Source organism: Megachile rotundata, chromosome 9 (genome assembly GCF_050947335.1).
Source record: "Megachile rotundata isolate GNS110a chromosome 9, iyMegRotu1, whole genome shotgun sequence".
Lineage (NCBI taxonomy): Eukaryota > Metazoa > Arthropoda > Insecta > Hymenoptera > Megachilidae > Megachile > Megachile rotundata.
Window position 1 is genome coordinate 3,558,881 of NC_134991.1, and position 24,899 is coordinate 3,583,779.

At 30.8% G+C, this 24,899-nt stretch overlaps 1 protein-coding gene across 6 annotated transcripts in view; it reads left to right on the plus strand.

Moving 5' to 3' along the window:
• The window catches only part of kn (EBF transcription factor knot), a 203,680-nt gene that overhangs the window by 152,928 nt on the left and 25,853 nt on the right, over positions 1-24,899 (plus strand). For all 6 annotated transcript variants that reach the window (XR_013039290.1, XR_013039289.1, XR_013039291.1 and 3 more), the window contains one exon: positions 20,140-20,221. Coding sequence is in view for 3 of the 6 variants with exons in the window: in XM_076535291.1 (XP_076391406.1) it covers positions 20,140-20,221 (82 nt within the window). In the remaining 3 variants the exon portion in view is untranslated. The remainder of the gene's footprint in view (positions 1-20,139; positions 20,222-24,899) is intronic.

The window sequence follows — 24,899 nt, forward strand, 5'->3', positions numbered from 1 at the left end:
TGTAAGATATATAGTAACACTGAAATTATAGTTTTTTTATAATTTTCAAAATTATGTCTCTTATTTTGAAATGATTTTCTAATGTATTATAAACGGTAGTAAACGTAAAAGATGTAATGTTATGCATTATGAAATCGAAACGGATATCAGTATTTGTCAGCGTATATTTTGTAAAAGTGTCATAGTTTTAATTTGATTGAAACTAAAGTCAACGGGATTATCAAAATATTCCAATCTGCTACTGATGCAACCATACTGTAACCATGCGTACTTAAACAGTTTTTTATACCTAGGTGCGGACAATTGATTATGAATTAAAGGACACATTTTGATAATTATGTCCCATGCCCGTACGTTAATTTATAAATCTAACGTAGGCAAAAGATTTACTATTTAATACGCGAAATTTTTCCATGTTCTATAACCACATACATCAGAAGGTTGTATTAATCCAGTAGCGATTTTTTAATACTTAAAACTGTCAAAGTTTTATTTGGCGATATGATATTTCTTATCAAAATTTTAAAAAATTAAAAAATTATTAAAAAAGTGATATTTTCAAAGTTACCCAACCTAATAATATATATTTTACAATCGTGAAGCAATTCTTAATCAACAGATGTAATTCCTTTAATTGCACGTATTCTACATCATTATGAAGATATTACACTTCACACAAGTACAATTTACGCGTTAAGATCCTCCGTGCGTCGAATACTGCCACCAGTACGCGCCCATAACGCGGATCAAATGCGATATATGACTCGAACGACATATTTTTATAGAGGCACCTTTGGACCTTCAAATTCTTTTTTTAAATAAGTTAGTGTAAAAAATGTAATATAATACAATTTCCAGAATATTACGTATAGAAATCAGTTGTGCACCGAACGGAAGGTATAAAATGTACGTATAACTTCAAAGACAATAATATTTTTTCCACAAGCGAAATTAAAAATTCCGATTTATCCGTATTTTGTCTTTTGACCTATAGTTTACATGTGTAAAATTTGATCAAAATAGTACAAAGTTTCATTAAAAAAATTTGTAAAATAATGTTAATTTCTAATATATTTTTTAAACAAATAAATTTTTCAAAAATCCACTTTATCCATATTATTGGCCTTCTAAAACAGAAACATTTGCACTTTTAATTTTTTGTCTAGGCCTAATAGTTCCTGCGATATTCGAGAAAATATGTTTTGCAACCCCAACTTTGGGGGCCATTTTCACCCCTTCAGCATGGACGATGGCCGATAAAAAAAAATACGTGTCAAATATTTTTTTGTGTTCTATATTATATTCAAAGCGCATCAAAATCGGCGATTGGCGATTGGGTAATGTCCCTTGTTAGAACAGAAATCCACATTTTGCAGTAACATCACAAAAAATAATATTTAAATCACCATGTCACATAGCCCAAATATTTTCGGTTATTAATATGTGGGGTGTTTCTAAATATTAGTATCGATTTTAAATACTATCTTCTTATCGTATAAGAGTGAACTCGCTATAAAAAATAAAGCCAACATAGGCAAAACAAAACCTTCAAAATGATTAATAATAAACGACTTATTTAAAATGAACTTGAAAATACTCGATGCGTTATTTCTAAAGAAATCTGTAAAAAAAGTTGGATTCGTTATAGAATAAATTAGTAATTGCCTACATGAGGGCCCTATAGTTATTAATTCAAGAAATTTATATTTTTACTATGCCAAACATGAAAAGAACACTTAAATAATTTGAAAAAATTTGAAACTACTCGACATTTAATTGCTTAAAAGTAGAAACAATTAATTTTTTCTTCAAAATTATTAAAGAAAACTTTTTTACTCTGATATGTAAATGAATAGAAAAATTGTTGTTTACTTTGTCTGGGAGTAATTTGATCAAAACTTATGAATTACATATGTATAATCCTTGTGTACCATTTAACTGCCCGGGACTACCCACACTACGGAAGGAAAAAAGGCGTAACAAGTTTCTGATGCCAAGCGTGTAATAAAAATGTAACGGTCGAATGTCAGAAAGAAGGAAGGGTGAAGGAAAGTTCTCAAGAGAGACAAAGTTGCAGATTTTACCGAGTTTCAAACTAGGTATATGCTTCTCAAAGCGGGATGCCGTTCTTGCTGAAGGGAATAGGTAAGGCTCGAGGTACCCTTCGTAAGCCTGTTAAGGAAGAGTCGCGAGTTTCCTCAAAGGGGCCGCGAATATTAAAATCACATTTTAGCCCCCTTTCGCCCTTCCTGTTTCGACGACAAACTGCATGATCGTGCAACAAGGTTAGTCAGGATTAAACGAGCTTCCGGCAAACTTGCAGTACTCTGTTATACTGTACGCAGACACGCATTGCTAAGTACTTTGCCAGCAATGAATTTTGAAGCGTTACTGAAGTCGATTGGCTGTTTTTCACTGCTTGAACAGTAATTCCCAACCATATTTGCTTCATATTCTTGATTACATGGATTTATCTAGAGTCTATTAGACAATGAAGTACCTCTCTCAGTGTTGCGTAACTGTGTTTACGAGGATGCAGTACATGTACTTGTACGTGATACACATTCATTTATAAATAATTATAAGTAATTACATTCTAAATTTCTATGTCATCAAATTTCTAAACTTTTAAATATCTAAAATTGCAAATCTCTTATTTTTTTTAATTTATGACAAACCTCATCTCTAAGTTTACAATTTCTAAATTTCGAAATCTCTAAGTTTTTACATTTCTATACTTTCAAGCTTCTAACTTCTTAAATTTTTAACGTACAATATTTTTTAATTTTTTAGTTTCTGAAATGTCAAATTTTTAAATCTTTAAATTTAAATTCTTCAATTTCTAAAGTTATGAGCTGTACATCTCCTCTCCCTTAATAATAAGTGAAAACGAAACTAATGTCTAGAAATGATTTCAAATTGTACTATTGTTATAGTATTTATCAATAGCAGCGCACCTTTTTTTTAATTGAATCAATGTTAGTATCCCTAAAAATAATAATTAAAAAAGAAATATACCTACTATATTAAGTTCTTCTTATCATTAAACACCTTTCTTATAACACATTTTCTCGTGTATGTTTATTAATTAGATAGCAGCATATATACATATACTTAAACTGAATATACGATATATGAGGTGAATCAAATGCTCAATTAGATTCCATTAAACTGACGTTAAATGTTTTTTTCACACCCCCTTTCCATTCCTTGAAAAAAAAACATGCACGTACAAAATTCAGTTCGGAAGTTGTATGAAAAAGTATGTTTTGATACACGTGGCATTTCTGTATTTAGGAAGAAACCCATGTGTGCTCGAGCATGCGCGACTTACGACCGTTTTTGTCGATATTTGACAGCGGCAACTTGAGAGGGTCCTAACCGTCCCCATCGAACCCTCGGGGACTCTGTATCTAAATGCAGACATTAATAAATCGCGGCCACATTCGTACATACATCCGCATTCGAATCGTCGTCAACGTTAAGTTAGTTTGCCACCGGTGAAGGTTCTGACGCGTTTATGGAAATGACTCGTGCCTTGTTCGGCCGGTTCATGCCTAAGGCACCACCATATAATTCCACAATTTCCGTATACTCGCCTACTCGACTGGGATATTCGGACTCGTATCTGAAAAGATGAAAATTGTGCAGATTAATAATATTTTTTTGACTGCGATCTTTGCAATATATTCTACTGAAGTAAATGACATTATTGGATATGTAAGAATTTCAAATTCGTTCCTTAATTTTATATAAAAATCATTTTATACAAATTTAATATTAATAAAATATTAATAAATATTAATAGAATTATTAAATTAAATTAAAGTATTAATAAAATTATTAATAAAATTTAGAATCAGTTTTTAATTATTACTCATCGTGTATTCATTTATTTTTATTCATAAAATGCATTGTAAACAAAAAATGAAAATTCTATAATTTTTTTTTAAATTAAAATATATTATTTCTTAAATATTATTTTGTTGTTTGGTATTTTATAATGGTTTTCGGGTCATTTTTCTTCAGTGCTCTTCCTTCGACCTTCGGCTACTAAGATTCTCACTTTCCGCTTTTCTTCCATTTGATTTCTTTTTGATATGCTTATACATTATTTACAACTTGTTTCACGTTTGTTGAATAATTCTGCGTTACACGTATTTGTACCATTAATTTTCGATAGGCGTTGTGTGTTGAATATGAATTTGACACCAGCGTATCGCATACACTATCATTTTTTTTTTTTGGAAATTTGAATTTGGAATAAAAATTTAATCTTCATGATATTTTTGAAAATTATTCTACAATGACGTGTCACTGTTGTATCAATATACAATCATTTAATTTGAAAATATATTTGAATAATCCAAATAAAAACGTCACTAATTTTTTAGGACAATTTTTCAACTTATTTTGAAAACTAAAACTTTAAAATTATTATATTTCCTAAATTTTCTAATCTCCAAATTCCAAGCTTAGATATTCGAATTATCAAGTTTTTCCGAATTTCTCAATTTTTATGCCCTTCAATTTTCTAAATTTCCCAACTTTCAATTTGTCAAATTAAACTGTTTCAGCTATCTAGATTTTAAAATGTAAAAAATCCCTAATTTTCAGTTTTTCAAATTCGAAAATTTTCAGAATTTTAAATTCGAAAAGTTTCCCACTATAAATCTGCGCTTTACATTATCATATTTTGTAAGAAAGCCTACTCTGCTTACTAGTTTACATAGAGACGTACATGTAATAAGTGATTTATACATACATTCTAGTGGTAGATAATTTTATAAAGCGGTTTAAACATCACGTTGCAAATAGAAATGAGGTATGTACCCAACTGCGGCAAGATACAAATTAAGTATACGTAGGTCAGAAAAAGATTCTATAATCGTTGTTTATAATTAAAGTCTGAATTTACTGTGAGTGGCCAAATTATTGTATTCAAGAAATTTCTTTTTAAAACTATGCGACGAACGCGCCTTTAGTTTAACAGTTATTCATACTTGATGCATTTTACTATAAATGGTGAGTATAAAAAGAGTGTATATTTTAATGGCACGTACATTAAAAATTGATTCCGCATTTGACTGTGGTCGAATTTCATAAAGTAAACATTAAAAAATTACATTACATACAACCAGCAAAATTTTCGTAGTTCGAGTGTAAAGTTTACACATTTCTTATTATGATCAATTAAATTTATAATTGTTACCGACCGACATAATGAAATTTTGATTTACCGTTTCGCTTTATTGGGGTCTCTGAATTTCCCGCTTTATTTTCATTATTATTACTATAGTCAATATATTGGACTATGTTTATTTCCATTATTATTGAAATATTTGACTGAGATTATCATAATTCCAGCCTTTCTCTTTCTATCATTCAACTGACAAGGAAACATATCCAACCCAGACACGCCGATTTCGATGAAACTTATGTGAGATATAGTTCTCAAAAAAATATTTGACACGTATTTTTTTTTTATCGGCAATCGTGCATATTGAAGGGGTGAAAATAGCCTCCAAAGTTAAGGGCTGAAATCATATTTTTGGGAATATCTCCGGAATTAAAGGAGATAATTAGATGCTTTCTTTTGTAAAATGTTCGTCTTTAAATAGGGAATTTTTGTGCGTAAAAAAATTTCAATAAACTTTATTTGTTTAAATAATATTTTGAAAATTTATAATTTTTGTTTAAATTTTTGCACTAAATGTTGATCTATTTTTTTGCAATTTCGTGTACGTAAACTAAGTTATTAAATAAGGAGGAAAAGACTAAAATAACTGCAGGATGTTTAACAGAGAAGTTGCCCTAAAAATACAAATATCATACAAAGTTAAACATCAATTAAAAATACAAGACCAATAAAATCAGTTGTTCCACTGATGATGTTCGTAAGGAGAGTAGTTTTATCTAAATACAAATTGGACTCTACATTAGATTACCTCCGTTCTTGAATTATACCGAACACTAAGATTTTAAAGAAAATCTAAAAATATATTAAAATGTTACATTCACCGAAACGGAAAGTAAAGGAATGTTGATAATTGTAAAGATTTGATATTAACAGCCGGATAATGCGACGGCAACCATACGATAGATAGTAAATCGTCAGTTACAGTGGCATAGGTGCAAAGCAAATCTAGTTATAGCTGCCGGCCTCTCAAGCCGTCTTGTAGCTAATATGATAGACTGCCATTAGGGATATCTCGCTGTCGTGATGAAGGGGACGGTGAAACGTACAAGGAGCTGGGAGAGGGAAAGGGCTACCCAACGTAAAGCCCGAGACAGGGTACGTTAGTTCGGGATATGCTAGTTAGTAAGACGTATTACTTACGTATGAATTATGCAGTACCTTGGTAGTGCCAGTCGAATAGCCTTGGTTCCTCCCATCTTAGCTAAACAGAACTCTCGCCACCTCCTCCGTCTCTTTCTCTCTACTGATAGGAATTCGGTTAAGTTTCCCTCTTTGCACGTTGTTGAGCGCTTGATTTCCTTCTGTAAACACGAAAACGGATGTCTCGATACAAAATACATCGAGGCCCCAACAAACACGATTAGCAGAGTATTTGAGTCTGTACCTTCGTCTCGGTGAAGTGAATTAACCCACGAATTGCAGAATCTTTACTGACTCAATGTATAATTGAGAGCTTCAGTCAGTCAATTACGTTTTTCAAAAGTTTCTATTTCTTTTGTGTTATTTTTGTAATATACATATGTAAGTCTTATATTACAGAAAGGAAGTAACTTCTTTTTAATGTAAGAGTACCAATTAGAGTCATAATGAACAAAGTAATAATAAGAAAGCGTTAATTTCTATTTATATAATTATTAAATGATTAATAAAGAATGTAATCTTCGGTAATAATTTTTAAATATTTTGTCTACTAATAATTTTTTAAACGAACATTATATTTGAAAATTGAATTATTTAGAAATGTAGAGGAAATAACATTGATGTTTTAAATGTTATTTAAATTATCTGGTTTGTAAAGTTGCTTTAGAATGATCGATTACAGCATTGATACTAATGACCCTAGGAAATCAGAGATTTATATTAACAAATTTTAAATATTACTATTTAGAAGGTTAATTTTCATAATTATTTATTCAATAATAATATGTAATTTATTTACAAAATTTTACTTTTCTATAAATAGATTATTTATTATTACATTTATACTGATTAGAAATACACATTTTTTGTTGATTTTGATTTTCATCTATTAAAATGATACTATAGCTTTTTTCACGATTAAAATTATAATTTGCAGTTTAAATGATTTTTTTTATTTCCCAAACAAAAGTACAAAAGCTTGAATCCATAACAAAAGAAATGTGAGCTTCTTACATACTTATCAGTTCGACTTCCCATTTCTCCGAAAGTTCTGAAATCTTATGCTGTTAAAATTTCTTTTCTTCTGCAGTTTCTTAACTATTCCAAACGGATACAAAGATCAAAATGATCCCAATGGCTAATTTTTAACAAACAAAAACAAAACTTAGCTTAATATATAATATTATGTATTATTATCTAGTGTTAACTGATAGTGTATTACCAGGTAAAATTACGGTAGTCTTATGTTACTTGACACTAATACAGAAATATCAGCTTCAGAAATACGTAAAGTGGTTGACTGACGATAAAAAGTAATGTTGTCAAGAATTACCGTTAATTTCAACTTTTTAACATGGGAAATATATAACCAAAAGACTTAAGGACATTGCATCATTTCTGGTCTGCTTATACGTAAATTTGTTCTACTTGCACTCTCAGGTTCCTATTTATCTCCATATTCAGCTAAGAGAAAATTAAACAGTGATATCATAAGGACCGGTTAGTACTGTCGCCCACGTGTCGGATTATTTTCTTAACTTACCTAGAACTACACATTTACATTCATCTAAATTAAATTAATGTTAATTTGAAGATAGTATCTTGTAGGATGTTGTAGGTTTTACTACTTAAATAGTGTTTACTTTTCAACATCATAATACATTGAATAAAAATATATACCCTTTGCTGTATTATTTCTGTCAATTTTTAGAAATACTGTAATTCTGAACTGTGCAAATAAGGCTAATAAATAAACACTTTCTATTAAAAAAAAATTATTTATTGGAAAATAATACAATACTATAAATGATTAACATTTTGGAAATGGTACAGTAGAAAATAAGAAATATTTTTAACAATTTTATGAATTATAAAATTTGTTTTATATTCGTTTTTCGAAAAATTAAAAAATTACATAGTACATTATATTATGCAGCATATTTAACAATAAAATAAAAAATTTGGTAAAATTAATTAATTGTAAAATCAATAGAAAATTCAAATAATTGAACAGTTCGATTTAAAAGTTTTGGTATTTCAAAATTGAATAATATTTTGTATATAACTTATCCTACAACCTAATTCCTTCGCACATACCTTATTATTTTGTCTGAGCTTATATGTATAGATATTACCATTACATCAGATGTTACCAATGAATCGATGAAGATTTTTTTTAATCCTGCATTATATCTTCAGGAAATGATTTTCTTAATTAGCCGATAGCTTTGCATCGAGCAATCCTTCTTAGCCATTTCCTATCTATAATACTTCCTGTGTAGAAGAGCCGAAGGAACGAGCCGCTGGATGCTGGATGACGGCGGTGCAAAGTAGGAAGGGAAGGGGGTGGTTTCAAGAAGACCGGTACAGGGGGCGTAATGGAGGCTAGTTAAACATTAAGCATCCCCTGATACCTTGCTAACCCCTTACTAACCTCAGTTAAGGTGTATGCAAGGTATACAGCTCTAGGTGGTTTCCTATGCCTTACGGACCTCCGTATACATTCTTACTAATTGACGTCCTGCGCTTCTGCATTATGCACTTGCGATTACTCCCCGGCGGTTTCTTACTAAAATAATATATCCGATCGAAAACCGTATCTTCCTGAAAGAAACAACAGGCTACCTTGCGTGGTCAACATTGTGCTCTGTGTTTCTGTACTGAAGAGATATTTCTTAATTTTCGTGGTTTATTGGGTTATTCGGAAAGATCGCGGGATAACTTAATGTCAACATAAGAATGAATATGTAGAGTTTTTTATTGTCAAACTTTATTGTCGAATCCTATTCAAGAAAATAAAGAATGTTATATTAACATAGGGTTTCAAAAACTTTATTAGAAACGTTATGACCACAGCACTGCTTTGTTGTTCGCCATTGGATATAGAGTGTTCTAGTTTTGTTCGAATTTTTTTATTAGTATATTCTATAAATAAAAATAATAAAAAATATTTGTATGAACTGAAACTCTTAAATGCATTATTAAAAGTAATTTCAAAAATAGAAAAGTCGGCAATTATTTGTATGTAGTATTAAATAGCAAAATCGTCCATTATCATTTTATGTAACTTTTTTTTTTAAAGAAGGACTCATTATACGTTGAGAAACAAAGCAGTCCAAAATTATTTTATTTTGTTATACCTGATTAATGTACCATCTTGCTGATTTTTGCATATCGAATATGCTGGTAAATTTTTCTTGTGAAAATTATTAGGTATGTACAATAAATTACTAGCTGACCAAATATTGCTAAATATGAACTTTATGAATGAATCTGTTAAAAAATGAATCTATGATATGAGGTTATAATGGGAATATGATTGTATGGTTTTGAAGTACTTATGTAAATTATCATGATATCCGAATATAATCAGAAATATCTGTCTACACTTTTAAATAGTATTTTATATTAAAATTATTGTGTTGAGAGAATTAAATAGTGGTGTAAGTTATCTTCGGCCATAATGAGATCGTGAATTCTCTTAGAGCTTGATAACAATGAACGTAATGAAGACATCCCCAAGGAGTACCTGCTACCAAGATACATTGTTAATACGATTGCTGAGTAGGGGTTTGTCGTTTAGATAGGTGATTAGTACACTATCGAACGCGCTTCCAATTCTACTGAACAGACAGAATTTCTAACCTCTAATGCCATTCGTAGACTTAAGTGTTCCCATAGAAAAAGGGAATAAAAAACTATTATTCTCTTCATTACTTTTTTCTCTCTATTTCTATTAAATTATTAGATTAATCATTTTCAAAATACACATGCATAATTTTTATATACCTTTGTCAGATGATTAGTAGTCTTTTTTGTTCTCTTAAATGAAAAATATTTACATATTCGCACTTGCTGCAAAATAACAAGTTTTTGGAGTATTTTTCAATATACTTATGACATATTAAATTCATGTACATTACACGTAATACTACATTTGTAATATATTAAAAATTAGAATCGGTGTATTCAGGAAAATTTACAGAATGTATTTTTATATAAGTAGAAGTTAAGTATCTGATATAGTTGGGTTATAAAATTTGTTTAAACCTCAAAAACATGAGTTCCGTTCAAAATCGAATTTGACAAAAACAGATACATAGTAAAACTCGATTTTCAAATTCGTATTCAACGTATGAAGTTTTGTAAAAAACGTATAAGATAAGAAAATATAATAATAGTTCAAGTTTATCGGACGCTATAATTAGAAAAATTGTACTGCACTTCATATAAAAGCAATATGAAATTCATATAACAGCGAACAAAGTGACGATTCAGAATGTTTTTTTTTTACACATTATTTGCTCTTCTACTGTGATGGAAAAAAGGAATTTACTTCGAAAGCCGCAAACATGATTAAAGATTTCTCGACGTAGGAGAAAATGGATTTCTAATACGCGTAATGCTACCCTATTTGGAACTATTACGCGTAAGTCTCCGAGTAAGCTCCCTATATCCGTTCAACCCCCTATTCGACGTAGATCTGTATTTACTAAAACAGAAGGTATTTACTTGCAATTCAGCACCCTTCGGTAACACGTTGATAACGTGTAAACATTTTAAAAAATGAATTCTTTAATCTCGCAATGATCACAGTTTTATTTGTCACATTCAATTACTTTTTAAATACATCTATTCAAATTATTGACACTAAATTGAAATATAATATTACATGTCGCATAACTATTAGTTATAGTATATTAGAAAAATTTAGAATATAGATTTGTTTAATGTTCGTATAAAATGTAAACAGAAAGAAATAATATAGTTTCATGCAAAGAAATAAAGGTAAACTTGAAGATATTTTGAAGATAAGCATTGTATTGTTAATACCACCATGCAGTATTTAAATCAAACTATTTTTTGAACTGTTACTGTTTTGGTATAAGTGATTACCTTTAGAATACCTAAATGGAATACCTTTTAACAGAAAATTCGTAAATTCGTAAACTTTTAAATATCCAAATTTCCTAATTTTCAAATTTTTTAATTTCAAAATTCCAAGTTTCGAATATTTCAAGTATCCGTTTTCGCAAATATCCAAATCCTCCTAATTCTCTATGTTTTCAAACTTCCAGTATTTCCAAATCTTTGTATTGCCAAATTTCGAAGTTCTGAAATTCTTTACCACCAATTTTGTCTTATGTCTATTTTTCCTTCACAAAATGGCTAGTTAGACCCATAGAAAAATCCCTGATGTAATTCTATTTCATGCAACGTAATTTTATCAAGCACCGACGACTGAGAATACTATGGAGTGATTGTTCAGGATATATGATACGAATTTTTCTAAGTATTAATAAAGTGACCGTAATTTACTTTTCTCAATGAAAGGAGACATTCAAAAAATTTGAATTATTGCAATATACGATGGACTAAAACATTAATTTGGTGTAACAATTTCACCTGATAGATTATTACAGGTGTTTCAGAAATCGTGAATATTATTACAGGAAGTATACCCTGTATAATAGTTGTAAAATAAAATAAAATAATAAAATATCATAGAAAAGTCTAACTATTCTCTAAAGATTAAGATAAAAAAGAACTAAATATTTATGCTACAAAGTTCCCTTCAAAGTGTCGAGGAATTATTTTCACGAAAGGCGGAAGGAAAGGGGAAAACAACATTCGGTTTCAATACACACGCGAGTATTACTAATTGGTACAAGGGAAGTATTAACAAACCGCTGCACAAGAGCCGATGATTTACTGCAAGGTTTGATTGAATTCGTTCACTTCTGTTTACCTGTTCCTCTTCCTCCCTTACACACATACATTCACACACATATCACGAGGCTTCGATATTTAGTTTCTTTTTTTACATCGGTGTCGTTCATTTGTACTGACTCGTTCATTTAATCCACCCCAATGTTGTGAAGTTGTATATCAGTGTAATCCAAAGCTGACTTCAACCTCCTGAAAGGGTTCTCTCATCACGTGTTTATTTCTTTCACACGGGTTGATATGTACGTATGATGTATGGCTTTTTAAAAAATATCGGAAGCACAATTGTATTTTATAACAAATATTTGATACGAGGTCTATACTTGTGGTCTAAGAATCAAACACTATTTGCCTACAGAAATCTATGTGCTGAATCTGAATCTCGCTGAGAATTCTATCACGTTAAATTTTCGAAATAATCGAGGTTAAATAATTACACATCGACCGTGTTCATATAATGATTGTTACCAGAGTGACTACTTTTTCAGAATTACGTCCACAACATTGTATACCTAGTAGTAAATTACAATTTTTTAATGTATTTGGATGAGTTTTGTTCTAACATTTTTTGCAGTTATGTACATCGTTGTAAATATTTAATATAGTAATAATAAAATAATAATTTAATAAAATGATTTCCAAAAGAAAGTTTTGTTTTTGTCTCGAAGTTTCACTTCGGAATAATATTCTGCCTTATAATTTTCTATATAATAAAATATTTTAATATTTACAATAGAGATATACGATTTAAGTAAACAGTTCAACAAGAACTGCTTATAGAATAATATATTCTAGAAGAATAATATATATTACTTTATTTCAAAGAAAAAGTGAGAAGGTCCCTTTTTCATCTCTTATAGTTGTACCGCAAAAACCTGTTGCATACGACATAATCAGTGTGTGATAAAAAAATGGACAATTAAACTGAATTAGAAAAAAGCGCAAGCTGATATCTGTTAAAGCTTCAAAGATCCGTAAATGGACGATTTTTTAAATCTTTATAAATCATTACTACTCCATTTTTTCTTAGAAACTTTTATTTATAAAATAAATAGTTACTTTATCTAGAAAACTGGAGATATGAAGGAAAGTATAATTTCTCATTAAAATTGACGACATACGTAAAAATAATTATTACTATTATTTAATTGTTGATTGAAAAGTCATATCGACGATCTCAACTTTGAACGCAAATAACAGGTTACGATGTGACACGAGGTGGAGAAATAGCATGTCCAAGTCAATTTTGAACCACACTTGTATATTGTAAAACTGGAAATAACGAACGGTGTACGTTTTCTGCTACATGCCGTTGCCACTCCATCTACCCCTCCTCTATCGCATGCAACCCCTACACTTTCGACTGCACGCTGCTTCGTTTTATTTTCATTTTAGCCGGAGCAACGGGAAGGTATTCGCTGCGATTGGAAGGCAGGTTGGGAATGATTTCTCAATCGGTCGGCCTTTGTATATTTTATTCCGTGTCAATTCGTTAGCAATCGAATAACAGCCAATACGGCAAGAATCGACCGTTTCACTGGATTGTATTGGGCTACAAACCACTTTAATTGTAACGTGCAGCTTTTTGCGTTACTATATCAGTGATCACTTGCTGCGAAAACAAATTGCAATTAAGTAAAGAAAAACTGCTTGTTTTCGCTACAAAATTGCCTACTATAACAGATCAATCTTTATATTTTTCATCATTAATTTGTTAATCTTTATCGTACATTTTTCATTACTTAATGAAAGTAATTTTAAGCTTAACAAATTTCCATCGATATTAAGTATTCGATTTGAGTATTATGGTAGATCAAAATTTTATCGCACGCAAATCATTATAATTTTTTCAATATTTATAACATTGAGTAATGAACACATTTGACAATATCATAAATAAGAGAAAATCTTTTGAGAATATCATAAATTAAATTAGAGGAAGCAGTATCTTCAGATATTACATTTAATATAAAAATATACAGGACAAGGATTAAGTTCTTCTTAATTAAAAAAAATTGTTTTAAAAAAGGAAGAAAAAAGTGATCAACAAATGATACGAATTAAATTGGGAATACAACTGCCGTTTTATATGCTTGCAACTTTTTTAAATTTATTCTGTATGTGCTGATATTAATCCCTCTTTCAAAAATGAAGACTAGAAAGCAATTGAAAATTATAAGAGTATCGCATCATTCAGAAGTGTAAAATATAATTTTTTGTGGCACGTAAGTTTTGAAAAATTAAACCTGATCAAAGATTAAATTACACGTGATACAGTAAAAAGAAATTCTGCAATACGAATTAAATTTTCTATCTGTAATTCGTTATTCTCTTCTTTATTATTTAATTTTATAGTTGTAACTCGTTATTGTGTTCTATCTATATCGTTCGTGAACGATACGTAAAATGTTAAGCGACAATTGAGAATAGATTTTGTCGAAGAAACTGGTGCATGCTCGCGGAAAGCATCGCTGAAGAAGAAAAATCTAATAGATGATCGAAATCGAATTGGAACCCCCTGTAAGAAACTAGCCCTTCCACCCTTCTTGCTCGCGTTCGCGTTACAACATTGTCGATACTGTCGCCCCATCGAGCTCCGAATAAAATCCAGTTCGTATTTGAATCAGTCTGTAACGCAATCCATTAGCTCCTAACAGCCAATACTCGGAGGACAGCATGGATAAAAATGAGTTTAAAAAGGAAAAAAGAAAAGAGGGGCAAAGTGATACAGATACGAGAGAGGGTGTCATGAAAGATTAGTATTTCTGTAAATAGATCTTATCGAACAGAATACTTTCGTTGTTTGCAGAATTTAACTGATCACAAATGTATTTCTGTTCAAACAAAAAGCAGGTTTATAAAAATGCTTATATTCAAACCGTAATTGTTCTGCAATATTCAAAATGTGAAGATTAAAATTAGCATGTTGATAGAAGTTATGACGAAAATTGTTTTATTTTCCGCTTCATTTTTAAACGTTTCATTTGTAGCTCACGAAAGTACTATAATATTAATGCTAATTTTGACGTACATTGTGCTTTCAATTATTCGGATATATTGTATTCGTGGTACCTGTTTTCCCGCAGCATTCAAAATGTTAATAACATCGATTACACATTGACGATAATTTGTAACATAATGTTACTAATAAATATTGTTAACACTAATATCATAGTACGAAAGTAGTATTGATTAGGTCAACAATAATGAGAAAAAGTGGAAGTATTTTTAGAGGCACAATTTTCGATTTAATTTTTGTACCTGCGTGATTGATTTTTTATCATCAAAAATGTAATATCCTTTCACACAAAATACTCCAAAAAATGAAAGTATGTCAACAACATATATGTAGTTATATTTTAAGAAAAGTACATTTAAATTTCTTTTTTGTGTTTCTCTATCAATTCTTCGGAAAGTTTGATAGAAAAAAATATAGTAGAGTATCATCAAAATATACAGTAATGTATAATAAGCAAAAATTCAGTATCAAATAAAATTTTTTGCTTATATAATTTTGTATAATAAAAACGATATGACTTTTCTTAAAAAATGACACCCTGATTAAAAATTCATCTATCAATGAGGAATTGCAATTAACATAAAGTAAAGACAAAATTACATGTATCAATATGGTGTAGTTACTATTTATTCTACATTAATTACGCAATAGATACTATTTTTTCATTGTCTTGTTTTGAAGGTAAGTTACCTTCCTAAGCTAAAAGATTTCACCAAAGTTAATTTTATATGTGAATAAAGACTATTCACATACTATAAATTTAGAATCTGGTCAAAATTAAGCAACTTTGCTGTATCATCGAAATCTTTCCAACATGTAGAAATTATGTGTTTCAAAGAATAGATGAATTCGATTGAGGAAGAGGGTAAATAAAAATTTGATAGACATAATTGAGCCTGAAAAATCATGATAATTTATTAGATCGTGTGATTCGAATTAGGGGAAAAAGCCTTGCGGCATAAAAAACCCCTTACAAAAATATGTATTCGTTAACGATTCTACGGTGAAAATGTGTACGAGTATGTGTACGTTATGTGTATGGTTAAGTTGATTGTGGATTGATTTGAGGAGAACAGGATTTCGTTCAATGTTGTTCGATTTGCGTGAGATTATTCACGATGATCTATTCGAGGAGTGTAGGACTCACTCGAATAGTGTTGCAATGTATGATCTTACCACCCTACCGTGGCCTGTTCGAGGAGTGTAGGACTCACCCGAACAGTGTGTAATGTATGATTTAACCACCCTACCGTGGTCTGTTCGAGGAGTGTAGGACTCACCCGAACAGTGTGTAATGTATGATCTTACCACCCTACCGTGGCCCATTCGAGGAGTGCAGGGTCCCGCTCGAATGGTGTTGTGATTGATTTCCGAACCACCCTGCATTGGTTATGTTATATTAGATTACGCGGAACTTTCGAACTCACGATTGACTTTTCGACTGTCGATCTGACTCGTCCGAGCTTCAATGTTCGACTGACTGTTTCGTTGTACGAAAAATCGCCTAAATACCCTCGCGTTTCCGAAGGTGACAGTTAAGAAACACTCTATGCTTTCATTCGTTAAAACTGTTTAAAAAGAGAAGTACAGCTGTTAGCTGATTTATGGCACGCACGTGTTTACAGTACGACTGATTCGGACAGGATTTGAGAGACAAAAGGGTCCTCGGTGACCCGTATTTCGAGGTATAAACTACACACGGCGGTCCGCGCGCCGAACCACTTGAACCCTGTTGTAAATTCCTTAATCGCAACAAAGGCTTCGGTTCGCGGCCGAACATTTGCTTTCTTTATTTTTTAATGTAGATTTACCGCTTTTCGGTTTATATACCCTATATTTTTGTACCTTTTGTCGTACATAGGTACCTTACAGGCATGGTCGATAGGGTTCGTATCTGCGAAAGACCAGAAGCCGTCGTCGTTCTCCACGCCTCAGGCACGACAGACATCGTGTTTAGTGCAAGATCCGCAGCAGGCGATAAGCCAAAGTACAATGCTTTGAATACCCATCCAGCATCTTGATAAGATCTTAACGTCCTCTAACAGTAAACGAAATTAAATTCGCTCGACGCTCTAAAAGCAGCCGAGTGGCAGCCGTTAACACGAACCTAGAGTATATAGAGTCCATGGATACCGGATAGATACGAAAAGCATGAAACTGGAGATCGATACGTTTCTTTCCCTTTCTCTTCCTCCTTTTCTTTCTCTTTCTCTATACCCTCGCTGCTGTTCTTCCTTCACCTTCCCTCTTTATATATCCCGCCAACATTCCCTTCCGTACTCTTTACACGGAATAAGGGAGGATTCCGATCGGCTTTCATTTTCTTTTTTTTTTTACTTTTCACTTTTCGAGCTATATGGATTTCGTGCCAAACGTCCGACTCGGCTGACAACTTGCGCAGGATGAACGTAGTCGACGATAAAAGTGTCATTTAGATAGTCGACCGTGTGTAATGCACGATAATACACAGGTTCGATGTCGTTATCGGTGCGTGCGATATCGCGAAGTGGAACGAATTGACAGTTATACTGTCAGTAAGTTGAAGTTGCGCTTGGATGTGTATTAGTTATTATATTGCATATGTATTTCAGAAGCGGCACAGTCTTTATGTTTAAAAGCACTTGATAAATTTGGTTTCTAAAGTTTGAATGTTTCTTTACAAAACACATTTATGTGTGAGATAAAATTTTGCAAATATTATTATTTGTAAATTAATTTATGTAAAGTTGTGAAAAAAGTCGTTTGCGGAAAATAACGCTTTGTAAACCTAAATAATTTCTTGATCGATATCTTCTGAGTAGATGATGAAACTTGGATAATTTTCAAATCCAACACAATAAAATTTTCAAAACAATAAAAACGTTTCTTATAATAAATAAATGGAATTAGTATTTGATTATTTATACTAGCTAAATCTAAAATTTATAGATAAATTTTGAGATTCAATTTTGCGGATTAAAATTAAAATAGAAACAAAACTAATATCACTTGTCATAAATTAGAAGACTCAAATATTTGACTGATTTCAAAGTTAATAAATTTCGGATCTAAAAGGGAATATAAAAATTTCAAAATTTTCAAAAATCACTGTGAACCATTGTTCAACCCTTAAAATATATTTCTCCACTTATCAGAATTATGAAGTTACATAACATCTTACTAAAGACACAAATGAAAACGTTGAAGACGGAGAAGAAGAACGAAAAATAAAACATTTTTGATGTTTTGAAATCGATCATGTAATATTTTGCAGCCTAATAAACTCATATAAATATTACATGATTATCAATTGCTTTCTAAACGATTATATTTCCTTGGAGATTATACATTCCAGAATTTACTACATTTTATGTATACCGCTTATATTTACCTCTTAACGCGAAGAACGCAGAAAACAACAAACACAAAGTAATACGATGTCGATACGAATCGAGGCGACGAATGGAAATCAGACGAACTCCTCCTACAGTTTCACTTCGACGTTCCACGCAAACAAGGAGGAAAGAAAAAAAGAAAGCAAGCACCACCGCTTCTAGAAGGTATGCGTTTGATTTTTCGATGGAGCCCCGAATCGTATGGACGCACGTAGGGGAATGACAATGGCGTCCCATGGGAGGAGAGGCCTACCAACCACCCAGAAAACTACCCCTTCGTTCCTCGAACCTCTTCATCGTCTCGGTCCTCCTGATTGTTTCCTATGAGTTTTCTCTACTCTCTCGATCTATAGGAATATTCGCGTTTCACTCTCACCATAACTTTGTCTCTTCGAAGAACTCTTTCTTCCCTTTTCATACCCGTCAACACGAACACGGATATTCTGTCTCTACAAAAATTCCCTCCAATTCAATATTCCTCTGAAATTCTACATAATTCATGGAAACTGAGCCGTCGCATAGTCGAGTATTTGTACCGAAAAACTAGAAAATTGAAACTTGGCTGAAAACAGAAACACTTATTTTTGTATGATACTACTTATAATTTCATATGACTGTTGAAATCGTCACGGATTTTTTTACAATAATATTACAATGTATTTCGTTTTACTTTCTGGTTAAAATTTAACTGCGCATTTGATAATCACTTATCTGATTATTTTCTATATTTGTATAGTATTGTAATCACGTCTTATCCCTTACAGTTCATATTAATGTTTCTTTATATGGAAGCATAACATATTTATTCACCTTTAAGTATTAGGGAATTTTGAAAACTATGCACCGAGCAATATAACTTTTATTAATTTCAAATTCAGTGGAATATAGAATTGTTCAAATAAATTTCGCACATATTTACAATGTCTTTTTTATCATAATTATTTTTAAACCAAGGTCATTTCATAGAATGCGGACAATTGCCAAATCCGTATTATCAACTTTAATTTTGATACATAACTTTCCAAATATAGGTTTCAAACGAAAATTTTTGTACGAAAGTTACTAACAAAATAAAAAATAACAAACATATGAGTCTTTAGGATTTTATAAATATCTTTTTATCAAATAAAGTATACCGAACATTTTAAATGTTTTTAAAAAAATCAATTTAGAAAATCACTTAAACAATTTTTTTCAAATCGTGAGAATTTATTTTAATATACTATTTTAGACTAGAAAACTGCTTTCCACCTTTCTTTTTTATTCTAATATCGAAATGGTGATTTTTTAACACTCTATTGCCCATAACTACGAAATAAATATTTACTTAAAAAGTAGGTACTTATATTAATATAAAAACACTGCTGAAACTACCAATCATTTTAAAATCTCCAAGGTGGCCTTATCCCTTAATAACACATATTTTTAGACGAATGCCCCTTTTGGCATTTTAGTAGACTATATTTCAGTTGTCGTATATTACTAAAGGTCGAAGAACACGTGGTTGGGGATTTAATCTAGAAAAATACTAAATAATGCAGACGAATAGAATGAAGCTTGCGGTTACCTACTGCAGCATTTACACTTTTTAATCAAGTTCGCGTCTTAATTAAGTTCTTGGCGTTGAAAAGTGTTAAGCACCTTGTCAACCGTTTAACTTTCGTCCCTTCTGCTTTCAGATTCTTCCTCAAGTTCTTCCTCAAGTGCAACCAAAACTGCCTTAAGAATGCCGGCAATCCCCGCGATATGAGACGCTTCCAGGTAAGTTAGCATATAAATCTTTAATGAGCAGATCGTCTAAGGCTCAGTCTTTTATCAGTTCACTGAAAATACAGCCTTATTTAGTACACAAAGGAAGATGTTAATATAATGTACGTTATTGAAAATGTTTCATTACGTCTAAACAATGAAATATTTATACATATCGACATCTAATATGGACAACTCTGTATGAATTGTTACTTAAGTATAAGCTGGTTACTAGTGTATTGAGTGTTGATATAAATGTAAGCAATAAAAAGAAATATTAATTACTAAAAATTTAATGTTCTATTAAATTTATTTAAAGTTTGTAATGAAAATTTTATGTTTTATACAATTCGATCATTTTAAAGGAATATTATATTTTTTAGTTTGAATGAACAAAGTTTACACTTTTGTTTATTTAGTTACAGTCGAAAAGTCAACTTACCTTAATGAAATAATCAGTAAAATTTCTCATTTTTATATATATTCCATATAAATATGTATCGTATTTAATCTGTATAAGTATTATATATATTGCTATTAAGATAAAACAAAATTAAATCAAAATTCTACAAAATGATGTGCATTAAAAATTTAACTATTGCAATTTTTCATTTCATTCTCTAAATTTTGCACTAATAAAAGGTATAAATTTTTCAATATGAATTTTTAATAGGAATAAATCAGCAATATGTAGGACAATGTAGTGTAATTTTAGATGAATTGATCGGACATCTACTCACCATATTTCTGCCATTTAATAAAAAACCTGTGTCTACATTTTTCTGTATAGTTATAAGCATCTATAAACTCCAAAATATGTTTTAAATTTTATCACCAAAATTTGGTCATACATTCTAAACCTGAAAGGTTTCGTTTTTTTTTCAACACTCAGAGTAGTTCGTCTACGGATCCGTAGCTTCCACTTGGAAGCATTCTTTTTTAATTTCCAAAATAAAAGAAAAAGGTATCATTGAGGAGACAGCAATTTCTCGATGGTCGGCCGCCGTCGAAAGTTGAGATCCCCATCCAAAGGGACGTAATCCAAGGGGTTGGCAATTAGCTCAGCGCAACATCAACCGACTCACCCCTATGTAGCCGTTCACCCTTCCACCCCCACCTTCGTATAACGGTCATTCCTACTCACCAACAGCCATATCTCGCCACCCCGTCTGTATCCATTTCCAGAGACAAAACGCAGAATTAAAAAATAAATGACAAAAAACTTTCTTATCCTAGCTTTGCTCTTTCTTCTATTGGATTCGTTTGTCTTATCACGTATTTTGCCAAACTTAGTAATCAAGTGGAATTGTTTGTTCAAAAAACTAGAACTGTTCTTTTTTTTTTACGCAACATTGACATTTAGTAATATAAACAGTAAAAGTTGGCACTTTATGGTGCATGCTAAATTAATAGAAAATTTTTTCTTTATTATTAGTGGATATTTTACTTTTCAATGTATACTTATAATAATTATTGGTGATATCAATTGAAAAGTTATCAGTGAAGGAATATTTTACGTTTGCAGTATTAGTCTAATATGATTTGATGACATAAAAGCATCAATATTAGCATTTATAGCACATCAATATAAAATATCGTATTTTCAATCAAGTAAATCGAAGTAAATTTAATTAAAGTAAATAAAATTAATCAATTAAAGTACAAAAATTATTATGATATGTTAACGTTTGGAGATGGAGAATAATGTTATAAATTCTTTAATATTTCTTCCCTCATATCATTGTACTATATTTTTCACCTAAACATAAGCATAAAATTTCCTACTATAAACGTTGGCAGGACGAAATTATGTGCACCTACTAATGAAAACTTTAGCTATTTTAAAGAATTTTTCTATATGTCGAATGATGAAGGAGATTACCAAGTTCTCCATTTTCCATGTATTTTTTCATGAACTAGCCAATTAAACTGATTACAGTTGTGCGCTTATATGGTCCGTTATGTAATTATTAGAGTTCGTTTATCTGTCATGCTGCACATTCACCGAAATGTTCAAACCAAAGGCAAACCAAAGTTAAAGTACTTATCGCGCCTGTGAATTTGTTTAGGAATTGCTTATTGCTCGAAGTTACGAATTAAAATTTTAGCGTTACGCTTTCGCCTTCCTCGAGGAATTTCTCCCGCGGAGAGCCGTCAGGTTTATTCGCTTTGCCCTTGTGTTGGGCAAGTTTGCACGACGTTACGCGCCAGGTAATAGGGCCAACCAGCCAAGAAAATTGCGAACTTGTGAAAGGACAAAACTTCGAGCATTTACCGACCGCCCAGTCGATTTTATAAACGTTCTTTCTACTTTCTTCCGAAAATCATCGTCCCCTTGTTTGCGCCCCTGCAACTCGGGGCTAACCACGTGGCTTGTTTCAATTTACCAGAAGTTTCACTCGTAAAAATATTTTTTTAAACAGCCAGGACAAAGTTGCGACTATCAGTCGATTGATAATGGAGAATTTCTTCTGTCGATGTAGAATGAAAGAAAATGTTCACCTTCTTTCCTTTTTATTCGATTATTTGTTATTTATTATAAATCAGTGCTTTAAGTGTTCCATGAAGTAAATAAATGACTATATTATGTAGTTACATAGAAAATCACTATTATCAATATTATTACTAAGAAGATATTAATATTATTATAGTAATTAAGAAAAAGTTATATTTTCTATGTTTCGTAATCATGAGTTTTACTATTTACTGCACTTTTTCTGTACTTTCATTATCGGTTTCCTTTTAGTTGTATTCTTTATGAAATGTTTCATTATTGTTGCAGATTATTACATGTATAACTATGATTTTGATTTTCGATGCATTTGTTATATATTGCAATTTAATTCCCTCCGTATTTATAATAATAGTTACATGTGGCGTATTGATCTTTAATTGACTTTCAACGTGAACGTAAATTGAGAACCATTTGGTTGATTAGTAGCAGATTGCTGCTATTAAAATAGTCAGGTTGCTGTAAATAAAGTAGTGCTTCTAATGTATCAATTTGGATCTTAATGTTTGCTAAAAATGACTTTTTATAAACGCTTTTAACTTAAACTGGCTGCAAAAGATCGTGATTTCGATTACTTTCTATAATGGACAATAAAATGATTATCTGACAATCAAAAATATTATATTAAATATATTAACAAAAAATTGGTAAAATCACTTTCAACAAATGTTAAGCTTCAAATTGATATATAATGAGTGCAATGGGGTTATATCATTAAATTGTGTCAGTCTTTAGAGAATTTGAAGTTTATCACTTCATTCATAACTAGCTGGTTTTTATGAAAAATATATCAAATTTATTTTTATTTGAAGTTTAAATTTATATAATATACGTGAAATTTGTGATTTCTTTTACTAATTTATACTAGATTCCATGGTTACCTGGCAATCAGCTATTTAGCATTCAGAATATTATTGAAGGACTGATGCAGTCTGTCTCGCTAAAATGATAAGCTGCAATTTCTTTTGCCATAAGTACTGATTTGCCTTTTCCAACGAAGTATATATAAATAACTTGTTGAAAATTCACACGGTTAAGAAATTAATTAAGTTATAAACAAAGAGATTATTGTTTATACATGATTAGATGTTGAGAATTACTCATGATACACAGACTAGTGCTTGATTGGATGATGAGAAATTTATTTATAGTTACGGTAACGAGTGTCAAACAATAGCGTATAATGTTCAAATAAGAAGAAATATTTAATACGATAGGTATTTAACTTGGTTTATACAGACGTGGATATATTCCAAGGCTCAGCTTTAATGAGATTATCTTCATACGCTTGCACGATACTGTATCTATGATACGTGCAAATAGGGGGTCACGAGAGTCACGGAATGCATGGTGAATACGCATAACGCGATACACCAAATCAGACTGCATTGCTACTTCACAAGAGATATGATTAACATATGCAGAGTAGTGTACATAACGTGTAAATAAAATTACGCAATGTACTTAGTTGGCGACATAGTTTCCACGTACACGCCCTTTGATATTCTATTATACTTATCAGTGCGTTAATTAATTTAATTGCATCGTGACACGAAACTGCTTATCACCTCGTTCAACCTCGAAATAAGATACTATTAGAATGGAATTTCGTGTACCTTCAGGGTTGAATAAGTATACGGCTAATAACAGTGATATAAAGAACAATGTTATGTTTCATGTAATTAAAGGAATTAGTTTAAAGATATATTAGTTCAAAATTCTATGATAATACGACCTTAATTATCAAATACCTTTTCAGTCAAAATGATAGCATGCACAGTATTATCTTTAATTTTCCGTAGAAACCTTTGAATTTCCAAAATTGTGGCAAATACTACATACACAAATATTATGACAGAAACAGATGAAATATGATATTAAATTATGCCGTCCTCTAATTTCTGTTAAATAAAAATTGAATATATACACAATAACGAAACATAGGCATGTGTTTAACCTAAAAGGAGGATATAAATACTAGTGAATTTGAACAGACAGTAAATGCATGCAATTTATATAATATTAAATATTTAATATATTCAGCCACATAATATATCGACATGTATTTTACCTAGAAAAAAGGATATAAATTTTAACTAATTTGAAAATATAATTAATACAATTACCTATACTTTTAACTATTTGAAATATCCATTTTAATAATGATATAAACAAATA